Source organism: Cupressus sempervirens, chromosome 3 (assembly GCF_028749045.1).
Source record: "Cupressus sempervirens isolate cs-2001-9-10 chromosome 3, ASM2874904v1, whole genome shotgun sequence".
Lineage (NCBI taxonomy): Eukaryota > Viridiplantae > Streptophyta > Pinopsida > Cupressales > Cupressaceae > Cupressus > Cupressus sempervirens.
The window spans coordinates 566,538,199-566,563,863 of record NC_143120.1 but is presented as its reverse complement, the minus strand read 5'-3'; the positions used below and the strand labels follow the sequence as shown (position 1 = coordinate 566,563,863).

Here is a 25,665-nt window from a genome sequence, read left to right as displayed (position 1 = left end):
TGTAGGTTAACACGGTGATTAGGGGACCTTCTAAGGGTGTTCTATGGTTCTTTAGCTGACCTCTTGGTGCTTCTTTGAACATTTTTCAGCTCAACGTCCTAGTTTATTTGTGGTGTGCCTTCTAGAGATCATTTGAGACACTTTGATTTACACTTAATATTTTTCGTAAGTCACTTGGATGTTAATTCATACTTACTATTTATGGTAAGTCTCCAGGGCACTAAGTTGGTACCATGACTATGTTGGGAAAGTGGATGGATTATTCCCATTGAGTTGATATTGACAATTATCAAGAATTTAATGATTTAACTCAAATTATTAAAGTTAAATCAAGTTTAACTTTAATAATATTAATTTTATTATAACTTCATGATATGACAATATAAAGGAAGGTAAAGTGATTCTAAGTGGTCTTCATAAAGTGACTTTAAGTTATTAAAATCATAAAAGGGGTTACTTTATTATTATTCCTGACTGGGAGTAAATAGGAATATTAAAAGTGGAAAATTTAAATAGGGTTTCCAGAAACTTCACTAGAGGATTATAAAAGAAGATTTGTGTATGTTGTTAGATAGACTGAATTTATTTTGTCTCTAAGAAGTTGGGAGCTCTGGGAAATCTTAAGACGAAAACGATAAAACCCTTAAGAGTACTCAGTGGTTTGGACAGAAACCCAGATCTACCTTTGTTGTGGATTCATCCAAGATTCACCATTGCATTTCTTATCAGAAACATGTTTCCAGTGCAGACTTGTCCAGTTGGATAGTCATGGGTGGGATTGGAAGTACGAGGATGGTGGACACATCTTGGCATAGATTCAAATGTGGGAGCTACCTTCAGAGTCATCATTTCGTATATAAGTACAAACCTCTTTGCAATACCAGTGAATAGTTCTATGAAGAGTTTCTCATAACTCCTGTTGAAATAAGGAACTATGTTAACAATTCTTTCAGTATATGGTTATTGAGTTTAATTAGTATCGTGCTGTAACTTTGCAATTGCATCTAATCATATCTTATGGGACTACAATCAACCATGCAAAACCTCCAGCAAACTAAAAACAAAACAAACTATTGTAGAAGTTCTAATTGGGCAAGGTACAGTAACCTCCTAAGTCTTGAAAGGAGCGGGTGGGCCATTCCAGTCGTAAATGGCTGGCACTTGGTTGCAATCCTCTTGGGCACTTGGGTTCAGGGTATATATGCATTCAAACTGATTGACAAAATGTTATCTCATTGAATATTCATGAAGGTGTAGTTTTGCATACCATATTGGCTAGGGGTTCTTACATATAATTGTGGATGGATTGATGTGCAAGGAAATGATAGATTATTTATTCAATAATATAACAGCATGCAGTGTTGGAAGGGCACATTAATTCTTTAGAATAAATATGCTAGCAAGTTAAACAGCTGGAAAAGTTCTAAGAGATTCATTACAGCCAGAATAGGGGTGTTATTATAAACTCTTTCATGCAATTATAATCCTGCACTATACATATATATCTCAGGGCAGAAGTTGTTCCAGGCTTATTCACGGGTTAGGGCGGCTGTTCTAGCAGTGTTAGTCTACTTAAGTGTGCACCACAACTCCACAATTATGTTAAAGAAGCTAACAAAATTTATTGCCAAGGACAAGGAACAAATCCTTGAAGATAACTTCTCAGTATAGAAAGGAAACTTGCATGTTTTCCTCAAACGAAGTATGGATTACTTTGCAATTTGGAAGCAATTGAGAATTGTTTGTCCACAATAGGATAATTAGGTAGCAGCACCTAAGGATAATTGTGTCTTGTAGATCTACTATTTGTGTAGCAGCACCTAATGATAATTATTCTTATGATGATAAAACTTTCAGCCAGCATAATGTTAATTGGATGAAACATAGTAATTTGCTTTTTGAGATGGATGTTGTCGTCGGTAGAAATTGTGTATTGGCCGACGGGTCCCTTTGGAAAGGAAATTGTGTTTTGGCCGACGGGTTCCTTCGGGAAAGTTCTTGTTATGTAGCCAACGGTGAATAGTTGTAGCGGACATAATGTATCTGGCCGACGGATACCTTCAGGAAGGTTCGTCGGAAAGTATTTATAACCCCTTCGGGAAGCATTGTAATTATCTGATCTGATCATTATCATATCATATGAGAAAAGCATAATGTACTGTTGGCATATGCGATAATAATAAGGGTTCTGCTGGTTGCTGTTTATGTTCGTATTCTTTGCTTGTGTGCGCCGCTTAATTAATCCATACGGTAAACATTTGGCGCCGTTGCCCGATGGATCTGGCACGCAGGCAGGCGGAGATGAATTAAATGCCGAATCAGTTGAACAAAGACAAGAGTAAGCTAAAGGAAAAAGATGACATACGCGTCGCGCAGGAAAATTTAATTTTGGCTCAGCAGATAGAGCGTCGAAGGAGGTTTCAGAAGATTTCCGACGGAAGCAAGAGTGCGGAAGGATTGTTGAAAGAGACTCGACAACGGCTTGATTTGGTGGAAGAAGCGAGGGAGGAGTTTCTGAACCTGCATACGCCACGGGAAGCGAATCCTAACGGAAGCAGATCGACTCGCACGGCTCGGAGTGCAGAAGGAGCACGAGCGTGGAGTGACCTCTTCGTCCGAGATATACTTCCGGAACGGACAGCTACGGTTGACAAACCCTCTTCTTCACCAAACAGCGCGGAAGCAGAAAACAGCGCGGGTGTTGAAAATAGCGCGGAAGCAGAAAACAGCGCGGGTGTTGAAAACAGCGCGGAAGCAAAAAACAGCGCGGAAGCAAAAAACAGCGCGGACGCAGAAAACAGCGCGGGTGTCCAGAACAGCGCGGGTGTTCAGAACAGCGCGGGTGCTCAAAACAGCGCGGGAGTGCAAAACAGCGCAGGTACACAACAAAACCCTCGACATACAGTAATAATGGCAGGTCCGAAGGAAAAATTGCCCAAATTTGATGGTGATGAAGCAGCTGATCCCATTCGGCATTGTAAAACATGTGAAACGATCTGGAGGGCGAATGGCATAACAGATACAAATGAATGGATCCGACAATTTCTCGCAACCCTACGGGGTGTTGCCATTGATTGGTTTACTGATGCCGATCCACAGAAATTGAATAGTTGGGATAACATTAAGAAGGAATTCATCGCAGAATTTCAACTTTTGCGGGATGACAACGAAATCGTCGCCGAGATATTCAATACCAAGCAAAAGAAGAATGAAACTGTACGGGTCTTTGCCAGGAGGTTGAAGGACTTAATCAGTAAGATGGAGAATAAACCAGCGGACGGGTTACAGAAACGATGGTTCATTGAAGGCCTTCACCCGAAGCTGCGGAAAAAGATGAAGATCGTGCCGCCATCCACATACAATGAAGCTTACAACCGCGCAATGAACCTCGAAAGTGATCAGAAGACAAAGAAGAAGAAGAAGACCAACTCGTCCGATTCAGATGACGATGCATCCTCCGGAAATGATAGCAGCGATGACGAAGGAAGCAACAAGAAGGTTCGTGCCCTTCAGAAAGACATGCTTCGGATGATGAAGGAATTCAAGAACATGAACAAGGAACCTAAGGGTAATGACCTATGGTGCACGGAATGTAAGAAAGAAGGCCATACGAAGGGGTCCTGCCCGAAAGAGCAATTTTGCGAGATCTGCCAGATTATGGGACACTCAATAAAGGAATGCCCTTTCAATTTGAAAACAAGAACACCGCAGCAAGTGTTCCTGACACAGGAGGCCTCCCCGTCCGGAGGGAACGGGAACACCACTACGGAAGGTGCCACATCGGGTGGATACCGAAACAACCGACACGGTCAAAATAACAACAATACCAGCAACAACAATAATGGCGGAAGGAGTCGAATTCAGTATGATGCAAATGGTCGGCCAATTGTTCAATGCCGCGCATGCAATCTGTGGGGTCACTTCGCCCGTGAATGCACCACAACAAATACACCGAAGTTACTATGCCACTGGTGTGGACCTGGTGATCATGATGATACCAAGTGCCCAAAGTCCGGAGTAAATCTAATTACTGTAGGAACAGACGAGGAAGAAGTTCTGGCCATCACTCGGAAGCAAGCGAAGCTTTATCCTGACCCAGCAGAAGAAAAGAGGAGACTGGAGGAAGCAAGGGCAGAAATCCAGAAAGCAACACAGGCAGAAACGACACACCTGAAGGACACGCCGAGTACTTCCGTACGGAACTGCGCAGAACAAAACATTGTCCGGCAAATTTTGCAAGCCGAGATACCTGTCAGGATAAGTGATCTGTTGCTCACTATGCCTTAGCTCCGATCGGCACTCACAAACATTGTTCCCGCTGCTCAACTACCAGGAGAACATGGAAGGAAGGAAGAAAGTGGAGCAAGTACAGTACACAAAAAGGAGAAGGAAAGTGGCGCAAGTGCAGAAGATCCAATGTTGTTAGCCCTCTCATCCGGACGCCATCCAGCAATCGTCGAAATGGGAATTCTCAGGACTGTATTGACGGAAACAATTGTGGACGGAGGGTCCGGTGTCAATGTGTTGCCTGAAGACACTTGGAAAAAGTTGGGACAGCCGACATTATGGCCGCCTACATTCCAGCTGCTAACGGCCGATCAACATGGAATCAAGCCATTGGGAGTCCTGACAACACAACCAGTGACGATTGGAACGCAACCGTTCTTGTTGGACTTTGTCGTGATCCCACTAAAGCGGAGAGGATATGATGCCATTCTGGGCCGGGGGTGGTTGATACAAGCCAAGGCAAAGCACGATTGGAAGAAAAATACTTTATCACTCGAAAGCAAAGGCCGAAAGTATGTCATCGATCTACACACTCAGATGGTTGGAGAAGAAGCTCTATCGTCAGATTCCGAAGGAGAAGATGATGAGAGGAGGCAGAGTATGGAACCCTATCAGGAGGGAGTCCTACGATTGGAAGGAGATGATGATCTGGATTCAGTAAATGGTCTTTACCACTGGCAGATAGAGGATTATGAGCTCTTTCCAAGTTGTAATATGCTAAGGATCGACGAAGGTAAGAAAGGAGGAAATGAATGTCCGAAGGAACACAGAGAAGCCGACGAAGGAAATGAATGTCTGAAGGAACATGGAGAAGCCGAAGGAAGAAATGAGTGTCTGAAGGAACATGGAGAAGCCGAAGAAAGAAATGAATGTTCGAAGCAACATAAAGAAGCCGAAGAAGAAAACGCGGATATAACTGAAGCTGAAGGACAGAACATACAGTACGAACCGAAAAGAAGGAAAGATTCTACTGTACGATTGCGCAGGAAGAAAGTATTATGTCGAACCACAAATATAACAGAAAGGTACTAGCAGCAAGGAAGGCACACGATATGGTCTGCACAGGAAACAAAGCGAAAGGGTCTAATAAAAGTTGCAGCAGTACGGAGTGAAAGTGTTATTGACGGACAGAAGGGGCAGTTGACGAAGTCCATGGTACGGGACTTCGGGAACAAACTGGGCAACATGGAGATGACACAGAACAAGCGTAGCAGGTTTCCACTCGGACAGTGGGTGTTGTACGACGATCGGAATGAGATCAAACCAGGCAAGTTCAAAATTAAATGGGTCGGGCCGTACCAGATGAGGGAAGTAAGTAATAACAGAGCAATAAAACAGTGGATGCTAGACCGAAAGGAAGTATTCGATGTAGTGAAGAGGTCGAAGTTGAATGTCTGCAATGAAAGAAGTAACGCACCCCCATGGACGAATAACTGAGAGAAGACTGTAAGTACTGTATATATGTAAATATTGTAGATAATTGTTCCAGAAGTGAGATTTTCAAAAAAAAAAAAAAAAAAAAAAGCACCGTACGGTTTTTACACCGTACGGATTTCTTAAAGGGAGTACGGTTTTTAAAAGAAAGATACCGTACGGATTTCTGACCGTACGGCTTTCTGACGGGTTTAAAGGCACCGTATGGTTTTGCATCGTACGGATTTCTGAAGGGAACACAAGTTTAAAAGGCGCCGTACGATTTTTTAGTACGGAAGTTGGAGAATGGTACGGTTTTTAAAGAGATCGTACGGATTTCCTAAAGTGGAGTACGGTTCACAAAACAGCTTAATTCTCACCGTACGGACTTCTCTTGCACTGTACGGTTTATAACTTTTGTATGCACGGAAATTTCCACAATTTGTACAATTTTTAGGCAGTGCGGATTCTATCAGAAATATAGCCTGTGGTGTACGGATTTCAGGAAGAGAGGAACTGAGAGGAACCGTACGGATTTTATTGCAATGGTACGGATTTCATAATGAGAGGCATTGTACGGTTTCACAAGCACCGTACGGATTTCACAGGAAAAATTGTCGTACGGTTCTCAATGTTTGAGGAATGGTGTATGGCTTTTCAAACAAATTAATTGTACAAGCTCTCAAGAGGCTGCTGTACGGATTTTTAGAGGAAGATACCGTACGGCTTGTTATAAGCGTGTGTTTCGTACGGATTTTAAAGCACATATATTAAGCATACGGATTTTAGAGCCTTTTTTTTGTACGGATTTTTAAAGAAAAGCAGCGTACGGAAATTGCAGCTAGGAATGCGAGGTGATTGTACGGATTTTCCAAGCATATCATGTGTAGGGATTTGGATTGCAAGATTACAAATTTTGAAGAGTGGGGTTTTGCGTACGGATTTCATCACAGAAGGGTGACAGGAGGTTCTGAAAAAAAAAAACGTCGACAAATCGAGAATGCTCAGAATGAGTATCAGATGATACCATAGGGAAGAGGAAGAATCAGCGATTGCCAGAAAGAGTGTAGAATTGGCAGAAAATGACAGAAATGGTGTGTTCCATGCAGTTTTGTGTGGGTTTCACAGTGCTAAATTGGTGTTGGCGGCGAGGGGCGCTGCCCCTCGACCCCGCCGGGGGCGTTGCCCCCTGGACCCCCAGTCGTTGCGGATATCAGTCGTGGGAGTCTGACCAGTGAGAAGATTTGGAGCTGCGGCAAGCATGGCGTGTCTGTGTATCAGAGGCACTGAGAGTAGGTGTTGGCCATGAGGCTGTCTTGGTGGATGTGTAGAGAGCTCGGGAGGAGCTGATCATCCAGTTGGAGGCAGTGCAGCGACACTTGGTTCAGTGTACTTGGCATTGGAAGGCAGAAAGCGGCACAGGTGGCTATCAGGGTCAGATGTCAGATTGGCTAAAGTGACAGTGTTGGGTCAGTCATTATATTTTGGTTGTTGATTTGTCTCAGAGATTTTGTAATAGTCGTCAGGAGACGACTTTTCTTTTTTGGGGGGAATGATGTCGTCGGTAGAAATTGTGTATTGGCCGACGGGTCCCTTTGGAAAGGAAATTGTGTTTTGGCCGACGGGTTCCTTCGGGAAAGTTCTTGTTATGTAGCCGACGGTGAATAGTTGTAGCGGACATAATGTATCTGGCCGACGGATACCTTCAGGAAGGTTCGTCGGAAAGTATTTATAACCCCTTCGGGAAGCATTGTAATTATCTGATCTGATCATTATCATATCATATGAGAAAAGCATAATGTACTGTTGGCATATGCGATAATAATAAGGGTTCTGCTGGTTGCTGTTTATGTTCGTATTCTTTGCTTGTGTGCGCCGCTTAATTAATCCATACGGTAAACAGATGTTGATTGGATATTCGAGAATCCAATATTTGAGTTTGATGATGGAACACCTTTTGATATTGATGAAGAGACAGATTGATACTGATTGTAGTCAGGAGGTGACTGATTTATTACATTTGACAGAGGGGCATAATACTGATTACAAATCAGCTTTGGATAGTAACTTGGCTAGCGGTATGGCTAAGGAGTATATAAAGAGAAAGGATAGTGTTGATGGGTATTCATTGATTGATTCTTCTCCTCATCTATCTAGTGCCTATGGTTACTCTACCATCGTAGATGTCGACCATGATGATAGCACTTGGTTTGTTACACTTCCCCTCGTGAAGGAGGAAGCCATATCTACCTTGCTTCTTCAATACAATTATAGTTTTAGGATACATGGTAGAAGAGCAATGTTGTGGCAGCCAAGTATTTTGGACATTCTAATTTTTTGTATGGAGCAACAGGATATTCCAAACAACTAGAATGGTGGATGGCCATTTTGTTTGTGGGACCTAGGAAGATCAGCCACGTGGTTAGTATTAATTCAGGGAGCTGGTTGGCACGATGTTCAGTTCCCATCTCTATTTGATTCTAGCAGTACTTGTGATCTCAGTTGGAGTGAGGTTCTTAGTTAGATTGTGGATATTCTCACATACGATAGCAACACAGGGCATGTTGATTTGATAGATTATGCACATGGAGTTATGAGAATCCTGATATTAGTATGACTGGTGCATTGTGGAGGAAAATTGATGAACAACTTCACAATTTGAGACACGTCATTTGTATTAGAGTGGTGCAGTGGCTTGGTGGAGTAGCTTCCTTGAGATTGATAAGGGATCCTGGCATTTTAGTAACATGTAGACACCAATTGCTCGAGGGCAAGCAATCTTTGGGAAGGAAGGACTGTAATGACCCCTTTTCTAGCCATTAATTGTCGATCCATCGTTAGCCTTTTCCATCATGGTCTTGTGGGTTAACTAGGTAGCAGCACCTAAGAATTCAAGGGGGTCTCCTTAAGTCGGGTGGGGTCCTTATTTCCAGGTTTTCAGTATTGGACTTTGAGTGTCTTGCTGATAGCTTTTCGGCAAGCTATTATACATGACTCTCTGAGTTCAGTAGGATCTTTATTTTAATGACTAAAGATTAACTTGTTTTAATCAAGTGATTTTAAAATTAAAAGCGGAATTAATAAGTCACTTTAACTTATAAAGTTATATTATTTTCTTAAGTGGGAAAAAGACAATTAAAAAGGAAAAGAGAATAAAAATTGAAGAGATAGGCGAGGGAAGATGAAAAGTCATCCTATTGTGCTTAAAAGGTGAAGAGCGAGCTCATTTTCAGCATGCTTGGATATTAATTTGGTTTGAGATTTCACTTGGACAAATTAAGGAAGCTTCAACTTCTTTTCACGATCAAAGGATACAAACCCTCAAGTTCTTCTTGGGTGGATTGGACATAGCCCTGATTCATCATTTGTGGTGAATTCGCAACGGAGTTCCTAGTTGCATTTCAAGTTCCTTTATGGTTATCCAATCTAACTATTATCACTATTTTTACAATTGGATTGTTATTGTATTGCTGAACATTATAATGTAATAACTTTTTTGGAGTATTTTATATGAGCATTTGCTAGTTATTATAGCATGAATTTTCTATTATATTTGTGAAATTTTATTGAGGAAAATTGGAAAACAATATCCCAGTAGGATATTACAATAAGCAACCGATATATGGGAGCCAACCGATTTGCCAATCTATCTCCTAAAACCCCAATACTCTTCTCTCAAGCCTTCTTTCTCTATTTTTGTGTTTACAAGTGATAGAATGACATTTTTAGGTCTTAGACATGCAATACATACCAAAAAAAGAAGGATAAAACATTCAAAAAGTTTTTTTTCGCACTTTTTAAGAGTTGGAAGCCGACAGACTCTTGCCAGCAGGACTCAGCGAGTTATGTGAGTCATGTCTCGGTGAGTCCATAGAAACTCGCCCAGGGCTCAGCCGAGTCTGAGTCAAGAGACCCCCAACTTCAGGGAGGCAACCTCTCTTCAAGGAAGCCATATAAAAGTTGCATGAGTTTTTGGTTCATTATGCAAGTTTGGGTGTCGACTAGCTAGTTTTATTGGTGTGGTTTGATGAAGTTTATTATCTATGTTCAAATCTATCATAATACATAGGATGTCCAGTTCACCTATATGGGGTTATTGGACCATGTAAAGTTTGAACTTGTACCTAGCCTTGGTATAGTTCAACTACTAGTCCAAGCAAGGTTTGATTTTCAGCCACCTAGTTCTAACCAACCCATTTGCCATTTGTACCTGGGTTGTGTTGTCACTGACCATTCAAACTTATTCATTTTTTCAGCTCAAGGGCAGGAGGATCCATACAAATATAAAATTGAAGTATAAGTTACATTTTAAGTTATATTTGCATAAATATTGTTAAGATGTTTGAGATAGGTTAAGAGTTAAAATGCGGACCCTAGATTTTGAGGTTTTTCAAGAAATTCCAGACTTAGCCAATTTTAGGATTCAACATACCTTCAACAGTGTTATCTCACACAACTTGTCCTAACTTTTTGAGCTCAAATTGAAATTGGAACAAGGATTTCCTTGTGATTCTAACTCATTTTAGTTTCAATTCTATATTCCTGACAGACTTAGCTCAACCACTTGCTCACACCCAAGACAAACATTACTTTCCAGCAAGCCAAAATTGCTCAAACTCACTCTAAGACTCGCAGATTTGAAAATTGCTACCACCTATGAGGCTAAGACTACCTAAGACCACCTTAGACTACCTCAAACAAGTTGCCAAAAGAAATTTTTTTAAAAGGGAATTGAAGAAGATGAAGAATAATATCTGTAAAGACTCTGAATTGTCTTTTGCTTCTATGCTAATGAAAAAAAATGATTTGTTTTTGGTGCTTTCGTGTCTTTTGCTGCTATGCTAATGAAAAAAAATGATTTGTTTTTGGTGCTTTCGTGTTTTGTCTTCATTTTTTTGTATTTTTTGATAAATATGATTTTTTAATATTTTTTTGAAATGAGATAGTAGGGAAAGAAATGCTAAGGGAATTGCTTGCAAGAAATAACAATTTTCTATTTAATCAATTCAATATCTTTGCACAATAAACATTACAGAATTTTGTAGTTACAAAGAAAAACATTATTGACATAAGGAACTTGATGATTATGCAGTAGTGTCTTCTTCTAGAACAAATGCTCACCCTCTTAAATTGATTGCAGCCTCCACATGTGTTGCTCAAGATTTTCCACAGTCAATGTGGCCTCCTAAATCCCAAACACAAGCCTTGATATTGAAATCGCAGGCCTTAATTACTGATCGCAAGCCCTTACACAGTCAAATGTAGGCCACAAATGAATAGATACAGGCCTCTACTATGGTCACAGGCATTCAAAGCAATGTATTGTAGGCGTCTTTATGTTATCACAGATATGTTGAATGGCCAAAACATTGCTGAAGGGTAAATCGGCAGCCTCCAAAAACACACACCAGTCTCTCAAACCAAATCTCAGGTCTGTAAATTATGATCACTCTCTCCAACCTCTTCAAACTCAGGCAAATTCTCTTGCATAGATTGATTTCTCTTACACAGTTAATACAATTTAGAACACAAGTGAAATTGCTATACCTTAGCAACAATTTACAATATAGTTTTCAAACGATCCTCAAAATTCAAACCCTCAATAGCTTATCAAAAATAAAATAACATTTAATGGATGGCTATTCTCAAAATGAGAGCCATTTTTATAATGTCATCTACACAACTTAGCTTCAACATTACACCTTTCGCTAGAGAGGCTTCATCTTCACAACATGATTTTACAACATGTAATAAGATAAAGTGCATTAATAATTATAAAGCCAATGCAATACATATGATTCCATCATTAAATAACTCCATCTTGTGTAGAAGACTGAGTAAATGACAACCACCACTATGACAACTCCGCACTGCCAAAAATAGCAACTGGCCAAAATAGACTTGCTAAAAATAGCAAGTCTACAATTGAGACCCTCAGAATCTACTGTAACTCACGAGGGTTGCAATGATGAGCTGACCAACCTCGACTCCTAGAACCTACTAAATTAAGGACATTACAGTATCAATAAATTTCAATCTATTAGTTGAACTTCAAACAATGACACTTGAACTTGATGTGTAATAACCCCAACTGGTTATAACTTTGTCAAACACCATATTCTTTTATAATTTAGTTGTTTGACATTTTGTCAAACGCTTTGCAAGCAAGCTCTGATACTACTATAATAACTTGACCGACTCTCAAACAATTTGTGCAGAAGAATTTATTTCTTTTTTTTTTGTTCTTAAGGTTTTGCAATTTTGATACAACAATATGGCAGAAAACTAGAAGATTTTGCAATAATAATTTCAACTCAAATATTTAAATATTCCATAGGGAATATACAGCTGAAAATTTCCAGATTTCAATATCGATGCCAACAACCCAGTTGGTGAAATATCCCCTATTATCTAAATCAACAATACCCAAAAAAATTAGAAGTTACAATCCATCAACTTATAGGTAAGACGTGCCTTGAAACCCTCTGAAATGAAGACTAGCAGCAACAAAGAATTCTTCGACAAACATATGCAACTATAGATTTGGAAAATGCTGCTCCCAAAGTGCAAATAGAAAATAAAACCCAACAACAGATATAAATTGGCGGTCAACCAACTCCAAATTAACCAGCACACAATTTGATATAACAATTCCATTGAATCCCTTCACAAATTTCAGAACAACCTCCAGCAGCAAGAAAAATTAAACTTCTCCTTAGCAATAGTTAATACAGTAGAAGAAATGACAAATCATATACCTCAGCACAATTTGCCAAGCAATCTCAAAATTGAATCTATAATACTTCAGCTGTAGATCCCAAACCCTTGTACTTCAGCAAGGGCACAGAAAAATCAGAACTTTAGAAATGTCACAAAGATGACAAAGAAAAATAAGATTATCTAATAATTGGATGCTTTACTCATCAAATGGGCTCATATTTATAATCTCCTAGTGGCACCAGTTTCCCAAAAGAATTCCACTTAAAAAGCTTTCTCTACACAACATTAAAATATAATAAAGTGTCATTAATATAAATTTTTTAATTGCTTTTGGCTCCAAATATAACCTTTTCCACCATAACTTAATATTTTGGCATGCAAGGCCACTGTTTTTTGTTCCCACGATTTAAAACTTTTCGTCCCAATTTCAATGAACTATGATACTAAAGTGACCAACGAACAACACCAACAAAAATAGCAACCTCAATGTATTTAGATGAATAATAATAATTCACCCCCGTCTTGCGAAAACAACTAAAGAAGCATCAAAATCGAAATCTGGCAACACTAAAGTGATCCTGACAATGAAAGACAATGAATGAACCTGACGGGGTGACTTACTATAAATAGATGCCCCCTCCAAGATTCTTGGAGCCCAAATTGGAAGCCCGAAATAAAAACTGAGAGCATTACACAACTCCTCTATCTCAACTGAGCTCACCGGAACCAACAGTTTGAATTACTATAAATAGCAAGTCCCTCAAATGGAGCCAAAACACACCATAGGCTGCTGAAAAGCCTATAATCCCACAACTGAGACCCTCAAATCCCACTGTCAGCTCATGAGGGTCACGATGGTCAACTGACCAAGCCAACTGCAAGAACCTACTAAAAATGGGGACATTATAGTCCTCCCTCCCTAAGATTACTTGTCCCCAAGCAGTCCCGAAACATATGAACATCATAGTCCACCCCGATCCAATGGGTAGAACTGCATACTATCCCTATAGTGTACAAGCAACTCTTGTAGCATCAACACCCAAATAGCTGATATGAATGACATAATCATCTGGAAACTAACTGTAGACGCTAATGGTGATAACAACCCATCAGAACTCAATCCATCTGAAATACTAACTCCATCAAACTGATACTCACACCCAATTGCACTATGCAGATGGTAACAACCATAGGTAATTGAAACACTACCACCAACTCCAACCTCTTCCAAACTCTCCCAGGTGTGTAGATACTGCAAGGTGTCAAACTTGCAACTGTCAATCCCATCTGCAAAAGATGGTGCTAATCCATCCCATAATAGATGGTATGAAACTGGAGCCAACCCACACTGACGTGAAACCAAATCCTTTGCCTGTGGGTTAAAAGAAAAGTGATGGGCACTTCTCACAATGTAATGTCGATAAAAACTCCCAATCTCTATCAAGGGTTCATCAATATCAAACTGGGAATCAGGAGATGGCTCCAATCTCTGACTCCGAACTTCTAGTCGGGCAAGATCCTGGGCAACCTCTCAGCAAACCCAACCTCGAAATCCCTTTGGGGAAGCATAGACAACAGAGTCTCTACAATCTTTCCCACCAACCTCTAAATAGCACGAGGGTCTCGAATGAGAGTACCCTCAAACACTATATGAATCCTCTCGCACATCCGAACTCTCGAATAGATACTCCATAAAGGACCCTGTGCAATAGAAATTATATATGGAAGCATCAACCTGCTCCCTTGCGACCCACAACTGATCCCTTTGAAAATGTGGCATTGCCAACTGTCCAATGCTATTAGCTGTATGAGATGAAGAAATAGATTCACTTCTAGCAGTGGGAAGCAAATCAACATGAGAGCTCGACTCCATTGATACTCTTACCTCATCCATACCTACTACACCCATATCCTGGATGAATGTGTTTGCCGCATCATCACGTCCTTCATCCCCAACTATGGAAGCAAACTCACCACCAACCACAATATATAACTAAACAGGGTCTGGGGCTAGTGTCAATTATACCCACTCTAACTCCATGGTAACCTCATCCAACTAAGTATACTAAAGAGAGTCCACAGTCACCTCAAGCTCCTGGGTGAGCTCAGCCACCTCCTCCTCTTTCCCTAACAATGTCTCATAGCAGGTGTTACCCCACTCCAGAAGGTAATCCCTCCCAACAACCAAACTGAGAGTAACTATGCTTCAAGATCTTGAAAGCCTCTCGGAGTGCATGAACCTCTACTAGGGAAAAACTACTATCACTGTGCTCATCTGACACAGAAGCACCCCAACCAAATGTAGCCAGCATCTGATGGATAACATCATAATGCTCAAGAGCTGAAGAAATGTCACTATCACTCACTTTCAATTGACTAGTTGCATGATGCCTATGTAACCTCTGACTCCGATGCAAGCTCTCTGTCTCACTAACTGCACTGTGATAGAAAACTGAATCAGAACTACCCACCACAAGGTTGCTCATACATGTGCTATCGTCCTCGCACAACTTTGGATCTGAGATACAACTACTATGTACCTCAATCAACTCCTCATCCGAAGAAATGGAAGCCTTCGCAGTATCAATCTCCTCGCATGTCTTAGCTTCCACCTCAATAGTAAGATCCTGCAAACATCGATCCTAGGACCCATCCAAAACCTCCTAGGAGTAATCACCCAATATCTGACAAGGGGTGTCATACCCAGTGTAGCTCATAGCATCATCAAATGGATCATCAGATGTGTCTATACTATCTGCATCCCCACCACCAAACAAAGCCTCAACTGTCGTCACCTAACTCTACACACATGACTCTATGCTAAGCTATGAATCAATAACGCTAGAGCATGAACCCACATTTGTTGATTCCGTTGTAATATCCAAATCACCGACATCACAGCTAGGTGGCTCCATACATGCATCGGTCCCACCTAAGGAAGCAACTATGTCCTGCATTGGAGCAACTACATCAGTAGTCTCTGCATCAACTGCAACAACTCCAGGAATCTCAACCTACTGAAGCTCAGTACCGCTATCCTCCACTGCCACTGACACAACCACATGTCCCTGTGAAATAAATTCATCATCAACACTGTGGATAGGACTAGCAGGTGTCATACTAAATATAGGTACATCTGTATCATGGACACCTATCAAGGAAAACTCAAGCTTCATTCCCTACAACCTCGATGTCGGCCTTCTAAAGGTGGAAACCATATACCTCGCTACCCTCTCAACTATCTCTAGATCCGACAAGCTCTCCGCCAACCTCTGTTGATGAAGTTTAAGTTTCTCCATACTCTCCTACAAAGCATTCATTTTCGCGCTAACTTCCTCATTACTCCACTGACTCCTAGAACTGTCAATCCTCCTATGTCTGTCTATGGCTAGAAAATGCTAGAGTGTTGGTCACTCCAAATGCAACAACAAATCTGAAAATAATATAACTTTCTTACCCTATAAGATGACAGGAAACCGCTCCGATACCACAATAATAACCCCAACCAGTTATAACTTCGTCAAAAACCAAATTCTTTTATAATTCAGTTTTTTGACATTTTGTCAAACACTTTGCAAGCAAGCTCCGATACCACTGTAATAACCTGACTGACTCTCAAACAATCTGTGTAGAAAAATTGATTTTTTTTTCTTGAGGATTTGCAATTTTGATACAACAATATAGCAGCAAACTAGAAGATCTTGCAACAGTAATTTCAACTCAAATATTTAGATATTACATAGGGAATATACAACTAAAAAATTCCAGATCTCAATATCAACGTAGATATTGAGTATTTTTACAAAATACTAACCCAGTTGATAAAATATCCCCTATTATCTAAATCAACAATACCCAAAAAAATTAGAAGTTACAATCTATGACCTTGTAGGTAAGACATGCCTTGAAACCTTCTGAAATGAAGACTAGCAACAACAAAGAATTCTTCGCCAAACAAATGCAACTGCAGATTTGGAAAATGTCACTCCCAAAGTGCAGATAGAAAATAACACCCAGCAACAGATATAAATTGGCACTCAACCAACTCCAAATTAACCAACACACAATTTGATATAACAATTCCAGTGAGTCCCTTCACAAATTCTAGAACAACCTCCAGCAACAAGAAAAATTAAACTTCTCCTTAGCAACAGTTAGTACAGTAAGAGAAATGACAAATCGTCTACCTCAGCACAATTTGCCAAGCAATCTCAAAATTGAATCTACAATACTTTAGTTGTAGATCCCAAACCCTTATGCTTCAGCAAAGGTACAAAAAAATCAAAACTTCAGAAATGTCACAAAGACAACAAAGCAAAATAAGATTATCAAATAATTGGATGCTTTGCTCATCAAATGGGCTCATATTTAGAATCTGCAAGTGGCACCAATTTCCCAAAAGAACTCCACTTAAGAAGCTTTCTCTACACAACATTAAAATATAATAAAGTGCTATTAATATAATTTATTAATTGCTTTTGGCTCCAAAAATGACCTTTTCCACTATAACTTAATATTTTAACACGCAAGGCGAATGTTTCTTGTTCCCACGACTTAAAACTTTTTCTCCTAGTTCCATCGAGCTATGATACTAAGGTAACCAACCAACAACACCAACAAAAATAACAAGCTCAGTCTATTTAGATGAAAAATAATAATAATTCACCTCTGTCTTGCAAAAACAACTGAAGAAGCATCAGAATTGAAATCTAACAACACCAAAGTGATCCTAATGATGAAAGACAATGAATGAACCTGATGGGGTGACTTACTATAAATAGACGCTCCCTTCAAGATTCTTGGAGTCCAAACTAGAAGTTTGAAATAAAAATTGAGGGCATTATACACCGCTAACTCAACTGAGCTCATCAGAACCAACAATTTGAATTACTATAAATAGTAAGTCCCTCAAATGAAGCCAAAACACACCATAGGCTGCTGAAAAGCCTATAACCCCACAACTGAGACCCTCAAATCCCACTGTTAGCTCACGAGAGTCGCAATGATGAACTGACCAAGCCAACTGCTAGAACCTGCTAAAAATAGGGACATTACATGATGTTATAATTTAATTTTAATGTTTTGAATTTTTGATGTTGAACTTTAAATATATGATGCCATGATTATAAGTTTATGGTGTTTTTGTTGTTTGAATGTTTTATGATATTTTGTGACATTCTAATCTTAACTCATGCTTCTAGGCTTCATAAATATGTTTATTTGTACATAATTTTACAATTTTTTTTGTAACAAATCTAAACCCCTTCTCAAAATTTTGTCCTATTGACGAATCGGTCCTTTGTACCCGAACTTGTAACCAAACGCAGACTAGTAACTGAGATTGTTATTGGAAAACCTGATTGATAATTTACAATAACCCATATCTAAAATAAAGACAGACGAATGTAGTATAGGAAATAGATATGAAAAAAGCCAACTCAAATAAAGAGAAGTATACACAAAAATGAAACCAAAAATTTGGCCATCTATCACCTCTAGAGAAATGCTCAATGCAATCACTACAAGGGCAGATGAAAAGGTGTGTTGGTAGGAAAATGCTTTATAAGCATCAAATTACTTACTCTAACTAGTCAGAACAAAACTAAGATTGTCTAGGTGTACAATACGAGTTGGAAGAAAACCTATATTCAATATGTTTTTACCAAAGTCATTACAAATAGAACATACTATTGCAGGAGTACTATTCCTAACTTATTATGAAGCTGACAATTATTACCTCTTCATCCCGTAGAGACACACCAGCATCTTCACCAAGAAAGCGAGCTTCTGGGCATCGACCTAAATCTAAGACAATCTGCAAGAAAACATATTTAGCTTGACTAACAATATAAGATGTGAATAAAGTTTCCTCACTGAAAAATTAATATGTGAGCTTCAAAATCTAAACGTGTCAAACAATAGGAGCAAAGGAAACTAATTGTGACATTTGAAGTCACAAATTTTCGTGGTCCTAATTCAGTAAAACCAAAACAATAATCAAGTATGATATTGATTAAACTCTATAAAAATAAAATGGAAACTCAAGAGAAGAATACGCTTTCCTAATTGAATATAATTTGTACTCTTCATTTACGTTATTTAACAAAAACAAGATTCAGCCACCCAAACAAAAAGTAAATCTATCAAATTAGTGGCAGAAAATATAACTTGAGGTCTTACTTGAAATGATAATAGATCAATTTAGATTTTAAATGAGCCCAACAAGTATTAAGGAGGAATAGATGTGGATACCTTTTGGAACCATTGATTTCTTTAAATACAAGTATTAGTAGTTTTTTATTAATGGTAAAAACAGGTTTTGAAAGGGCCCCAAAACCCTTTACATTCTCTAAGACAAAAGACTTTCAGTCATTTCACTAGATACAACAGTTACCCCACAGGAAGGTAACAAAGACTAACAAACCAAAAGACTAAACGGTGGAAACATACTAGTCTGAGTAGTTAATCAAACATGAACATCAAATTAAGCTTTAGATGAAAAATTAATGTCAATGAAAGAGTCACAAAAATTGCATATAATCTTTATCTTCTCTATATTATGATTGCAATTTTATGTACCACTATGGCACTTTCTTGCTTTGGCGAAATCACTTCCAATGCCTCCCATAACATTTTTTGAGAGGAACGGTTGTGTGAGATTCTTGACGCAATTGTTGTTTTGCAATAATTCATCTTTTGTTCTTTTAAGTGCTCATGATTTCCATCTTCCCTTCTCAAGTCCAAGTGATCCTTAGGTTCTTACTTCATCCGTAGATCAATGTAGTCCTCTAAAGATATATCTTGTTGAAGACCTCCCTTTAACCCATCTAGTCTCAATTGCTCATGTAGATCCATCGATATGGGTTCACTGCTTTGACATTCATCTTTATATGGAAATGTTGGCAGTACAGACTTTGAATTTGTTGTAGGCATTTGCTTAAAGTTCAAATGAGTTGATTTCTATCGTCTCCTTTGTCACCATTATTGCTCCACAACTAACATAATTATTCTTGAAAATTTCTATGGCTTTGCATGAATTGATTCATGTGTCTGATTTCTCCATACTAGTTTCTCCAATGTTTTCATTCTTTATTTATCTGAAATATTTTCCCCACTGGCTGGCAGGTTCATTAGCTCTGATACCAATTGCAATGTCCCATTTATGGCTAACTTGGGACATAGGGACAATTACCTTGAATTATTTCTTCATTGAACAGTACAATATCTAATACCACTTGCAGACTTACGTAATTGATAATAATGAGATAATAATAATATTTCCAAGAACAATATATATTAACATCAAATATAGAATGGTTGTTCTTATTATGATAAGTGAATTGATATATATATATGCACACACACACACATTTGCACTATGTGCAATATGATGATCTTTGCAATGAATATGCAAACAATCATATGTCCAATAGCTATCTCTCTTTTGACAATAAATATATGCTGTAATTCTGACTGATAACCTCTTATAGTGACTGCTATGTCTGATATGATCCTTAATAATATGCAATGGTGAACTAATAATATCACTTATAGCGATATGGTTTCTATTTCTGATCTGAAGTCAGAATCTTGCAGCAAATATAAATAATGTTTCTGATCTGAATTATTGATTTTGGTGCCTTCTCTAATTCAAATGCTTGCAATCAATTATTGGCCAAAGGTAAATGCTCTAAAGAAAAGATCCAAAATGGGTAAGTAAAGAAATAAGTTTCCAATATGAGGTTTTGAATAAAGGATGGGAATGGCTCCTTATATCTACGTTCTTCAATGAAGAGTCATATTGTTGTATGGGACATGTCCTGTCCATAATCATCTTCCTTCATAACAACTTAAGCACTTTTTTCATTACTACTTTGGTTATCGATTAGTCTTCTCAATCAATTTTATCTATGTCCTTAACATGATATGATTGCCATAGGTTTATTATCATTGTATTCTTTCTACTACCAATTAGACTTAATTGTATCCTTTCAACTAGTAATCGTCGTTTATAAATCATACCTCTACCATCAACTCTTAATCAATCGCTTCATCTAATTGGAGTTTCACAACAACTAATTAATCTCCTTATTAAATTGATGCCTAATGTTGAATGGCTTAGTCAATATATTGATCAGTGGTATGATTGTCTTTGTGTCTTTTCATAACTCTATAATGCGTTTGTTGTCCTGCATTTTGTCACCACAAAATGTAGGTAACAGTACAAAACTTTTTCAACTTAGTTTCATTTTTCTCTGAGTTAGATCATTATTTAATTAGATAACATTGCTCAATCAATCAACCCCAATTGATATAATGAATCTTTTTACTGAAGGCTTTCATCAAGTCTTCTTAGTTTTTCTGTTTGCTAAGCCTATGCTTGATTTTTGAAGCTTTCAATGTCATTTTTATTGTTTTTGAGTGCGTTTGTTAGCTTTTGGTCCTTTGGTTTTGCTCAATTCATTGCTTTCGGTTTTCCCTTTGACTCGGTCTATCTTAGGGCTTAATCGGAGTTGGCAATCAAAAGATATGACCATTTTAATGCCCAAAAAGTGGACTTTCTAGGTGCAACTGCATGAATTAAAATATCATGTTATATTTTGATGTTGATATTAACTTTTTGAAAAATATAACAGAAATTCACTTTATGTTATGTTTTTAAGTTACTTTATCATTTTAATTTTTTACTTGAAGTAACTATAGAGCACTTTATGTTATATTTTTAAGTTGAGTTGCTTTTTAATTTTTCACTTAAGTGATTATATTAACTATATAGTTTGATATAATTTTTGAATTTTTATTCAAACATCATAGTAAATATTACTTTTTGAATGATATTTGCACATCAATGTAGTGTAAATATTATTTATAACCTATTTAAGTAATATTTCTTCAAAAATTAAATAGGCAGGTGCTTAATTCATCACTTAAATTGTGCAAACATGTCTACAAGCACATTTGCATCAAAATATGCACTTGCATCCAAAAGGTGTGATTTTGACTAGGCAATTTTAAAAACATATAAAACATGTCATTACATGTGTTTTAAAATATGTAGTGACCCTCAAAAGGTGCGATTTTGCACTAAGAGTCATTTGTGAGGAAATTTTAATATGTGCATATGCATCCAAAATGTGCATTTTGCTTATGGATTCCATTATATGTGTTTTTAAAACATGCACTTGCATCCAAAAGGTGTGATTTGAATGGGGAGACTCTTGTACATATTTCCAAAAGCTGCGATTTGAATGAGGAGACTCTTGTACATATTTTAAAACATGCAATCTTACCCAAAAGGTGCGATTTTGCACTAAAGGTCATTTACGAACATGTTTTTAAAACATGAGTTTGCACTCAAAAGGTGTGATTTTGCACTTGGTCCTCTATTACATGTTTTTAAAACATGCAGTCTCTTCCCAAAGGTGCGATTTGCATTTAATACATGCATATGCCCTCATAGAACCCGAAATTGAAGATTCAAGGGCAAAAAACTTGATATTTTCCTCCTCTAAGAACACATTTTTCATCAAAAATGCTTAGATCTGCCCATATAATGGCTTGAAATCCATCACAAGAGGGGCGTTTTTGCATATACATGCATTTGGGGGTCATAATTTTGCACATCCAAAACATTAATGACCCAGATTTTTGCATTTTTGGGCTACGTTTTAGTGAAAAACACCCATATTTGGGGCAATTTTGATAACTTTTTCACTCAAATAGAAGTTGTTTTGAGGTTTCGATCCATATATATGCTATTGAAAAACACATTTTTGCCTTTAGATGTCAAAAATGCTTCATTTCATGCCTTTTATGAATCACGTTTTTGTTAAAAATGCCTAGAAAATTGGGTTTTTTATCCACTTTTATGCGTATTGAAGTCACGTTTTTGCATTTGGGTCCATGTGTATGCATTTGGGGAAGACATTTTTGCATTTCCAAATAAAAAATGACTCAAATACATGCATTTTTTGGCCATGTTTTTGCAAAAATGACCCAGATTTTTGCATGAAAAGGGCACGTTTTTGTTAAAAGAACTAAAAAATTGGCATTTCCAGCCCATACATTTAGATCAATAGAGGTCATTTTTGAGTTTTAATTCATGCTATTTACTTTGGAGACCACTTTTTTGGCATTCTCATGTCAAATTCAACCATTGAATGCTCATCAATCATTCATTATTTGCAAGTGTGGAAGAAGTCAAATTATTGTTTGAGAATCCAGATATGGAGGAGAATTGGTCTTCGAAGTCTATGATTCTTGCTATTTTGGCTCTTTGATCTCCAAGTGGACATTTTCAAACTTGCTCATCAATTCATGCTTATCTTGCTATAACCATGCATATTATGAATTGTTATTGCGCATTTGTTCAAATGCATGCCATGGAAAGTGCAAATTCTCTTTAAATAGGATGAAAACATTCATTTTTAAGTGTTTGGAATTTCCTCAAATTCCAATTTCGAATTTGCACACGAAAACAACTTCCTTGTTGACATGTTTGAGTTTAAGACCAAATGTATGTGTTTTCATTGTGCTTGTTTTTGTTGTTTGTTTGCTTGCTTTCTTGTTTTTCTTCATTTGGAAGAAATCACAAGTTCTTTCCCAAGAACCTGAGCACATTTCACTTTCCTCCACCTTTCATCATCTCGTGCAAATGCATCAGTTCATTCCATATTCGTCATTACATATCAAGGCACATTGCATCCATTCCTTTCATATGCAATTACACTTCATGAACAATTACATGTAATTTCACTTTCCATGACATGACACATTGCATCTCATTCTCTACATGCAATTATATGTAATCTTACCCTCCATCCACATTTACACGCAATCTCATCCTTCATTCCCAATCACATGTCAGATATACATGTAATTGACTTTAATGCAATGACATCTTGAGAACTTGTTTTAGACTTACAGTCACTCTTTAAAGGTCAAAAATTTTCATTTCTACGCATTCCCATGCGTCTAGCCTTCATTCTTCAAGACATCTTTATAAGAACTCATCCTTTTCCCATATGCATTTACATGCCATCCATCTTCCCCAGTTCCAGTTTAGCCCTCTGCATGTACTTTCCATATCACATCCTATTCATTGCATATGTTCCATGAGTATCTAATCAATACTCCGAATATAATGTTCTTCAGAGATCCATTTTGCCAATATCTCATGGAGTCAAAATCCATATCTTCCAATGATGGATTGAATCCCATTGAAATTTCATGTTGTAGCAAGTCAAAATATACCAAAATTTCGATAAAGAATGAAGACATCCAATAAAGAAGGCATACTTCGAATCAAAGAAGTGGTAATTCATTTGGTCTCCATTTTCCCAATGGTTATCCAAGAACCTAAATTCGTGTGGGAATGCGCTAAGCACTTTGCTTCAAAAAAAAATATTGCAGATGCTTGTAGGAAAGTTGTTCCAAATTTACCTCCAGACATCATTGAGAAGGTCTTCAAAGTGCCAGAAAATCTAGAATGTGCAAGTCTGATAAGAAAATTCACAACTTGGAATGAGGAAAAGCTTGATCACATCAAGTTTTCAAATCACAACTGGAAACTTATCATGGCGAATGTAGTGGTGTAGAATACAGGAAACCCCAATCCTGTGATCATCATCAAGTATAAGGCCTTTGCCAACAATCCACAAGATTGATTCATTTAGAATCAATAGCCTCAACTCTTTCTTCTTCTTCTTCTTCTTTTTTCATGTTTGTAGTTGAAGAGGACGTATTGCAAGAAATTGTGTAATTACATGTAATGTGATTTACATGAGTAATGACATGTAATCTAATAATTTCTCGTCAATTAGACTGGGTCAAAGTTGGTTGAGTTGCTCCCACTTTTTCCTCCATTTTTTTCTCAACTCCTTTGCCTATATAAAGGAGTGCCCCCTCATTGTAAAAATCATCTTTTGTTGTATGCAAGAAAGCTCTGCCATGCTTGTGCAAGCATAACTTTGATTGTGTAGTATGAATTTGGGAGAAAAGTGAATAAAAGAAGCAATTGGATTCGAAGCTTTGACTGGAACCAATTGTGATAGAAAAAATTATAAGCTTTGACTGTAATTTGTGCCTACTGTCTTTGATTCATGTTATTATTGTGTGTTCAATAATAGAGCATAGTGAGTTAAGAAGCAATCCGAGCTAGAGCTTTGATTGGCAGTGATTGTGGTGATGCATAGACTAGAAGCTCTGGCAATAGCTTGTATTGTTGTCTCAAATCCACGAAAATTAGTTAGAATTTCCCTACTTCTGGAAGTCTTTGCACCCCAATGGTAGAGGTTTTTCTTATAGAACAGAATAGAAATCATCTTCTTTTGGAAGTCTTTGCACCCCAATGGTAGTGATTTTTCTTATAAATTAAATAAATAGGACTTAGCGTCAAACCGGTACGCTTTCAATCAGCCTTTAAGTTGGTGTTGGTTTGTCGTCGGTAGAAACTGTGTAGCCGACGGGTTCATGTTGTCAGTAAAGATTTTGTAGCTGATGGGTAGATTAGGATTATTATGTAATCGACGGACCCCTTTGGGAAGGTTCGACGAGAAGTATTTATACTCTGTCTGGGATCATTGTAAATCATCTTATCTGACCTTATGCTTTGTATGTTATCTCTCGACATATGCAAATAATAAATAGAGTATTGTTGTTCTTATCCATTGTCTGTGTGCAGTAATTTCTTTACCCCAATACGGTAAACATTTGGCATTGTTGCCCTATGAACCTGGAAGAAGGGAGGAATGAAGCTTAATGCCAAATCAGCTTAACAAGGATCGAAATAAGGTAAAGGGAAAAGATGAAATATGTACTGCACAAGAAAATTTAATCTTGGCACAACAAGCCGAACACAGAAGGGGGTTCTAGAAGATTGCCGACGGACACCATAGCGCTGAGGAATTATTGGAGACTCGCCAACAGGTAGAATTGGTGGAGGAAGCAAGAGAGGAATTTTTGAACTTGTATTTGCTAAGGGAAGAGAATCTAGACGGAAGGGAATCAACTCGCACGGCTCGAAGTACCGAGGGAGCATGAGCGTGGAGTGAACTCTTCGTTCGGGATACACTTCCGGAAGGGACAACTTCAGAAGATCCTTCTTCACTAAGGTTCACAGCTGTTGAGACCGCCAGTGTGGGAGAGCAGACCGCCGGTGTGGGAGTGCAGATCGCTGGCGTGGGAGTGCAAAGTGCCGGTGTGGGAGTGAATAGTGCCATTGTGGCAGGATCGAACAACACCCGT

At 38.1% G+C, this 25,665-nt stretch overlaps 1 protein-coding gene across 4 annotated transcripts in view; it reads right to left on the bottom strand.

Moving 5' to 3' along the window:
• The window catches only part of LOC149567683 (P-loop containing nucleoside triphosphate hydrolases superfamily protein), a 216,871-nt gene that overhangs the window by 120,810 nt on the left and 70,396 nt on the right, over window positions 1–25,665 (bottom strand). For all 4 annotated transcript variants that reach the window (XM_089820945.1, XM_089820944.1, XM_089820943.1 and 1 more), the window contains exon 3: window positions 18,158–18,235. In XM_089820945.1, coding sequence (XP_089677071.1) covers window positions 18,158–18,235 — 78 coding nt within the window. The remainder of the gene's footprint in view (window positions 1–18,157; window positions 18,236–25,665) is intronic.